Source organism: Cryptotermes secundus, unplaced genomic scaffold (assembly GCF_002891405.2).
Source record: "Cryptotermes secundus unplaced genomic scaffold, Csec_1.0 scaffold79, whole genome shotgun sequence".
Classification (NCBI taxonomy): Eukaryota; Metazoa; Arthropoda; class Insecta; order Blattodea; family Kalotermitidae; genus Cryptotermes; species Cryptotermes secundus.
Genome location: NW_019741974.1, coordinates 3,174,730 through 3,182,949, shown reverse-complemented (window position 1 = coordinate 3,182,949; position 8,220 = coordinate 3,174,730). Strand labels below are relative to the sequence as shown.

The window sequence follows — 8,220 nt, the reverse complement described above, 5'->3', positions numbered from 1 at the left end:
GCCACAACTCGCCAACAGATGGCATTGCAGGGCAAAATGTAAAAAAAAAAAAAAGAGTCCTAAAGGATCCTGGACACACTGTGTATGATCAGTTTTCTGGATTCTATTCCTCATCCTATATTTCACGTGAAAGAACATTATAAAGATGACTTTGTGTCTGTCTTAAGGTAAAAGGCCACCTCTGTTTGGCCTAATCAAAAGGGCTAGTCTGGAAATTGGGATTAGTTCTACAAATTCAGTCCAATGAAGCAGACTTTCTGCCTGAGTTTGGAGGCAGCATCCAGCCTCCAAATGTTGTATCAAATAAAAATTGGAACTAATTCTGCTAAGATATTCTAGTAAAAAGCAAATGAAAATTTTTGCATTATAAATTTCTACAGTATTTCATTACTAGCAATAAAAATACATGTTTACAAAATTGTTTATACAGTCATGGAATAGATCCAAATACAGAGTATTTACATTTCCAGAAATGTTTTTCTTCCAATGTTATGATGGCATTATCACTTAAAAGTTTATTTTTATATGCTACATATGAAAATATAAGTCTATACATGGGCTGACCTTGCACCTTGAGCAAATACATTCAGCAGTCATTCCTCTTCTACTGGCTGAGCACACGACACCACAAGTTTGATTCTGCAGTTGGCCAATGCTCAGTGTGTTAAGCCACAAGATATGTGATTTGAAATCTGAATGGAGGGCCAGGCTCTCTTCTATTCACGTTCAACGAATCGTGAACCAATATTGGAAAAAATTTCAGCAATCTATTTTGCTACTATGGGATAATAGCATGATGCATCCACTCAACGTACTTCATGTACTTACATCCAACAGATAGAAAAATAATTTTTTGTCCACTTCACATTCTCCACCCAACTCAACAGCTATTATGTTGTCTCTAGTTATGTAGTCTATGTGACGATTGATCATCACAGAAGTTGCCTCCTGCTGGTGGTTTATCAATATGTACATGTCCTGCTTATGTTTCCATATCACCAATGTCAGGCTACCTCTCACCCAAGCATGTCACCAATTTCTTATTTTACTCTCATAACATCAAGGAATACAGCATGCATTTACAATCCTGTGTGACACATGCAGGTCATCAAAGCTGCAGGACAAAACTTATCATGCAAACTTTGTGGCCTACCCCTTTCAGTCTCGAAGTGAGACTTTTCGGTATTTTAAGAGTAACTTTTATTGTCTCTGAGGCATTCTGCCTGTCTCTTCCCAAGTATATGCTTGTATTATAAATACATGTCACGTAACACAGTGTGCATACCTTTATATCAAAACAGTATACTCATAAGTTTCGTAGAAATGTGCCTGAAGAAAAGAATAATTACATCCACAGATAAATGTTCAGATGAACTGTAAAATTAGAAAGATCTATCAACAGATGCATCATTCACTCACTTCATTTAACAGTAGAAAATTATCCAGCGGCAAGGGATGTACTGTAAGAACGTTAGCAGAACACAGTCACCATACTAACTTGTCAGAGCTCTAACAGTACTGAGGGGGTTCCTTGATAACATGTAGAGGCATACCACAGCATTCAATGCCAATGCATAGAGGTCGGACAGTCACCATGCACTTGACTTCAAAATATGATGCATTTACACAGTAAAAATGTGAAGTATCTGTCCAATCAGACACTTCACCAGCAATCCAGGAAATCATAAGTCTCTGGACATGAAGATGCCTACTCCTGGAAACTTTAATTATAAGTAAAAGCTCTGGAACACTGGACTATATCAAAGGCAAAGAGGCACAATAAAGAAATTAATAATTGTACTAGAAATAACATAATCAAATAACTTCTTTTTACCTAAAAGCTATAAGCAATTGCTTTTTATACCATCATGGTTTTGTATCAACAGTGACAAGAGTTAATGTTTATCATTATTCAGCCCATGCAGGTCCAGTATATACATACCATGTATTTGAATGTATACTACATGTTTCGGTTTATTGCAGCCATCATCATATACACTGTTGTATAGGGGTCTAGGATGGATGTATAGTAACATATAATGATATTAAATTACCTGTAGAAATAGGTACAAATACCGAGGTATTGCATATGAATTGGGTTATTTTAACAGAATGTATGTATGAGCTGTTATAAGCTGTATTCTTCCCCAAAAGTGGTTGTCAGCCGGCCGGATATCAATTGAACTTGTGACCAGAGACACTACATCACATTTGGAGCGAGGCCCAAACAGCGCTGGGAATAGTACAGCAGACGGGAGCGAAGTCCAAGTGACCATCTCTATAACCTTATTTGTGCACAATCTGGCAGTGACTCCTTAAGTGTAGTATAAAACCCCAAGGACTGACACCCCAAGAGCTTTTTAGATCAGACAACTAGTTGAGACTACTTGTATTTCAGTCTAAGAGTCAGTATTGCCCTTAGCTTAGGCAGATAACTACTTCTACGTTTCCATCAGATTCTTGTAATTCATTTATTAGTAATAAAACTTTAGTTATATTACAACTGCTGAGAGGTATACCCCATTCTGCCTCCCAAGGGATCCACTCGCCCAAAGCCAACCTTATCCCTCAACCGCAGGATACAACAACGAGCTTTTACAGTCACCCTTCATTCTATCTGCTCTACCTCCCTACACTGGCCAGTGTTTACACATTGGGAGTGTGGCTGCAACATGACGAAACATGTAGTACATACAAACACATGGTATGTTTATACCAGAATTGTGTCCTATGAATAATAATAAACATTGTTTTACACACAATATGATGCTACAGTATAACGCTTATAGTGGGAGAATTACTTTGTAATATCAACTTCATTCATTTTAGGGTGTGAAGTTTATTTTCACACAGATATCATTCCACATACCAAATCAAGGAACTTCTGCAGGAGAGCTCCAGTGTTGGAGAGACGAAATTGTTCTGCCACATATATATAGAGTGTGACATAACATGGACACTTCTTTAAAAAATAAAATAAAAAATAAACAACCTCAAGGATAAAAATTGGCTTTCAAAGGTAATAAAATAATACCTTTACATGTCCAGGAATAAAATACTATTGCAAAATGTCCAAAATCTGACCATCAGGTCAGTATAAGCTAACACATAATCAACTAATTCTCAAATGCTACTGAGACAGTGCATTCTATTTTGTTGATGTCTTCCTGTGATGACTAATATTCAGATGTGCCCCACATTAAAATGTTCCAGGGAAGAGAGCTATGTTAACGGTCATGGCGTTTTAAACACAGAGGTATCTTCACACCACAGTGCTGCAGTGTAGTCCAGTGAATCCAATGTCAACGTGCAAACGGCCTTGTTTACAGCTGGGATGTGAATGCTGATGTGACACGGATGGTCAGCTCATGGTCCCAATTCCATAAAGAATGGGTTCCACATTAACGGTCCTCATACAGACGAGTTTGAGTTACAGGGAACCTTATCCCAAGATATGGCAGTGTCAAGGGCATTGTTAATAGCCCGCATGAGAGGATAGCCAGTGGATCCACTCTTACCAAAGGTACAGGTCCCACGAAAGTCATCCGTGTCAAGAGACCACACCACAACTCCAGCAAGCTTCTTCTTTATGGCCAGTTGCACCTGAACACACACAATGAGACTTCACTGTATTTGGAACAGACATACTACCACCCGTGCTAAGCACAGTTCTTATGTTTCTAAGGCACAGTGGAATGGATTGAAATATATACAGAGGAAAGTGGATAACTTAAAGAAAATGTAGAAATATGGCAATGCACTGCTGGAAGAAATGGCAGACAGAAAACCTTCAAGCATCACATGCTACCAGCTGCAGGATCACTGCCCACTGCTATGTTCGTTACACAGATCACAGCAAACTGTATCCACATTTCCTTAATCTTGAAATGAAAGACAGAGAAAACTCTGAAAATTCCATATTACCTGCTCTAAGGATATTACCCGCTGACCTGGTGACATAAAAACACTAACTACAACATGATATTTTCTAAGTATGCAAACATAAGATCATAATAGTTTTTTCTTTTAGCTTTTTACATACTATTTTATGTGATGGGTGTGTAAAATGTGTTACTGGCACAAATTATCTCTGCAACTATTACACTTTGATCATAGCCAAATTAAGGAAAATGTTTCATCTTATACCCGCATAAATATGGTACTCTCTTCAGCACCCTATTCTAGAACACTCTCAATCTATTTCCACCTCAGAATACAAGATCAAGTTACACAGCCGAACCAAACAATTATATCATATTCTTGTGTAATATAATGTTCAGATTTTTAGACAGGAGACAGGGCAGACAAAATTGTTCACCTCATTTCAAAAGTTTGTAAAGACCTACCTCCAATGATGGTATTAAATAAGATTCATTGGTTAGTTTTATAGCAGTTAGATATCAACTGCTGAGGTCATGTCGCAACAAATGATATGTCATAAGATTATAAATAATGAACAGGGGACAATTAATTATATCCTACTTTATGATAGTCATATGAAAGCACTAATAAAAACCTCAGAAAATTTGTCTTGGGGCTTTGACCATGCCAAGTGCTCAATACAAAAAAACAGATTTAAGAACATGGTATCAGGGTTGCCTGAAGGGAAATACCATTCCCATTAACAATCCACTAATTAAGAGCAGGCAAACATTATACGTACAGTGCATTCAGTTGAGGAGGAAACTTCGCAACACCGCTAATCCGGCCCAACATTACTCACAGATTGCTGCTGTAACTGCTGATATCAGAATGAGTCATTAGAGCTGACAAACGCGCACCGTTACAGTTACAGCAGCAATCTGTGAGGAATATTGGGCCCGGTCAGCGGTGTTGCAAAGTTTTCTCCTTGATTGAACACCCTGTATTACCTGTAAGATTTGTTTTTTCCTCTAGAATCAATATGCAAGTTTCTCAAACCTTTTAATATGCTGTTACTTCATATTCTTGATAAAGAGTTTAAATGAAGAGGAAGAGCCCAAGAAACAATAATTACCCAATTTAACAGCCAGAACCTGACAAGCCACTGAACTAAAAAGACAGTACAGTACCTTCTCTGTAAGGCTTCTCCCATTGTCATATGATATGAACTCATCATCTTTAAAAGCATATGGGGTGTGGGTAACATTATCCCAGCGTTTCATCCAGTTGGAGGAGGGACTGTCCAACTCAAAGCATATCTGCAAGAAAAGAGTGTATGACCACACAGCATTAGAATGAGTAGGGAATAGGCACAACATTTCAAATGGGGCTAACAAATGAATGCAATAATTGAGCATTTTTAATGCACTTACACAGCCTCTGCTCTTGGTTGGTCTGTCACGCGTATATAAAATACACTGTCTCTTTCCTCTGGACTGATAATGTTCTAATTACTTCAGAGTTTTCAACTGAAGTATCTACTTTGAACGCTTCCCATATGATTTTACATGATGGTTTTATAAAACGCACTGCTGGCAATATTTTCCCACACTTTTACAGACTACAAACCTACAGGTCATCATTAATTTTAATATGTATCTATCTATATATATATATAAAATGTGTAAATATATATATTTTTTTCAGTGACTCTTCCAGCCCAGTCAATGCCCAAGCCTCTTATTCAGTTCCATAATAATTTTTCACAGATGGTAGGACTCCTTGGATGAGTGATCAGCCCATTGCAAGGCTGCTACCTAAGCACAGTACAACATAAACACAGAATAAATGCATACACACTCCAAACATCCATTCCTTGAGTGGAATTTGAACCCTGGTCCCAGCTTCCGAGTGAGCGAAGACAGTTCATGCCTTAGACCGTGCAGATACTGTGACTGGAAAATATATATATATTTTTTCTTTTTAATCTTTTAAGCTTTTAGCCTGTTCACGACATGGTTTGCAACATAAAGCACAGTTTGAATTATCTTGCTTCAAGAGAAGAAAGGGAGACATCAAGAGAAAGAAATATGTTTCAAGACCAGAAGCCTCAAGATGCCATAATGTTGCCTGTTGTACCATCATAGTTAAGGAACAAAAGCAGTAATTCATCAATTTATGACATGATGAGATTTCTGTGCTGATGCAAGTATCACTCAACATAAAAATGGCAGATCATGTCAAGAAACATACTAATGTGAAAGGGAATAATGTGCCCAAAAGTATCAAGCACCACAATTACAATTTGTACTTTGCAACTATGGCGATGAAAAACATGGAACAAGCAACCGTGAAGAAGCAAGAAAATACTGTGCCACCTGGGGCAATCATCCAAAGGTGGAAACAATATTGTGACATGCTGCGCAACAGAGGACCCCTACCTCCCCAGCGGCACGTGGCAGTAACGTAGCACTCTCGTTACTATGGTAATAGGCAAGTCATCACCCCGCCACTCTCCCTACGGTGACGTAACGCGCAACGCGCGGTGACATGCCGAGCAGAGCCGAAGTGAGCCGAGTCCCAGCGCACTGGTCGCTATGCAACGCGGATAAACAGTGGTTGCGATAGACGACGGTAGCAACAGCGATGCCTACCACGTGGCTGTTTTCTCGTTGCCATGCTGAGGGTTTATAAGGGAGCTACACAGCCGCCGACAACAGTTCTCAGTTCGCAAGTTACGGGTTACAGACGCGTGCGCGAGAATCAGTGATAGTTCGTGATAACCGAGTGTATTTGGAGTGTGTAACTCAGAGAGATTTGTATAGCTCCCGCGTTATTAACACGTGAAGACTCTTGAAGAGTGAAGAGATTTGGTTGCAGGGTTTGTAAAGTGTGGAAACCCATAACATTGTTATAATTAATTGTAGCCGTTGCTTGTAGATTGTTGAATAAACCAATTAACATTTCGAACGGCGTCTTCAGTAATGAAACACGTTACAATATAAACCAAAACATATATAAATTCGAAGAGAAAATCATCATTTGTATGAATTCAAGGACAGAACGGACTGCCAATTTCGTGCAACATCAACACTCAGTGAGAAGCTGAAATTTTAAATCCAGCCCAGGGTAATATATTTCCTTCACAGCAAAATTTGCTAGAAATTACCATTGCACCCTGAAATGCCACGTAGTTCTACATGTTGTTTCACTGGTCCCCCTACCTGAACCAAATAAATTCAATCCTTAACCTCAAAACCTACATCTTTAACATATACTTTAAACTTACTACTCGACCTATACACAGATCTGCCAAGTGGTCCCTTCCCTTCAGGTCAAACTGATGACTTTCCAGTACTATACAGAACACAATATCAGCAACAAAGACTACCTTCTAAACTGCCAATCACATTTCCTAATGTAGAAGAAAGCCATTCCCGAGGTAATAGTTACCATTTTCTTTTCAAAAGAAAAATGTATAAATGCCTGCTGTTCCAATGATATCCTCATTCCTTCTGACCTCCTGTACTCTCGCCAACACTTCATTAATTTTCTTGCCACCCTTTTCAATTAACATGACATAGAGAGACTCTTCACATTCCAAGTTCATAACTACTCTATAGAGTGTTCTAACAAATACAGTAAAAAGAGGCGGAATACCTTTATATATTTGCAGATCTAGAAGTATCATCACACAAAACAGAAACTTACCTCATTGTAACCCCACAGACCACTTTCCTGGACATAACGTCCTTGCTTTCCTGCCCCTAAAGTTGGTGCACCAAACCCAACATTTCCTTCCCCACTCCTCAGTTTGAAGATGCGGCCATACAAAGGAAGCCCTAGCACCAGCTTGCTGGCAGGAGCCCCCTTCCGGAGCAATATATTAATACTGGACTCCTGAAACACAGAATAACCTTTATATTTGACAGCAATACAACACTCCATCAATTTATCTTGGCTTACTGAGCATGTCGCGTGTTACAGAACAGAATCTTCCCACCTTTTAAATACCGTATTTATACATGTACAGGCCGCANACATTTCCTTCCCCACTCCTCAGTTTGAAGATGCGGCCATACAAAGGAAGCCCTAGCACCAGCTTGCTGGCAGGAGCCCCCTTCCGGAGCAATATATTAATACTGGACTCCTGAAACACAGAATAACCTTTATATTTGACAGCAATACAACACTCCATCAATTTATCTTGGCTTACTGAGCATGTCGCGTGTTACAGAACAGAATCTTCCCACCTTTTAAATATCGCCCTAACGACCATACTAGTAGATAAAAATGTTTTTTCTGAAAAACCTATCAGACCTCTTTCTCTTTTTTTACATTTCCCCTATACTTTCATGT

At 38.9% G+C, this 8,220-nt stretch overlaps 1 protein-coding gene across 1 annotated transcript in view; it reads right to left on the bottom strand.

The window, feature by feature from the left end:
• Positions 1-367: 367 nt before the first annotated feature.
• Positions 368-8,220, bottom strand: part of LOC111872801 — a 36,658-nt gene continuing 28,805 nt past the window's right edge. The window contains exons 10-13 of the mRNA XM_033754841.1: positions 7,876-8,011; positions 7,573-7,826; positions 5,052-5,180; positions 368-3,603 (exon numbers count right to left, since the gene is read on the bottom strand). Coding sequence (XP_033610732.1) covers positions 3,412-3,603; positions 5,052-5,180; positions 7,573-7,826; positions 7,876-8,011 — 711 coding nt within the window. The 3' untranslated portion in view covers positions 368-3,411. The remainder of the gene's footprint in view (positions 3,604-5,051; positions 5,181-7,572; positions 7,827-7,875; positions 8,012-8,220) is intronic.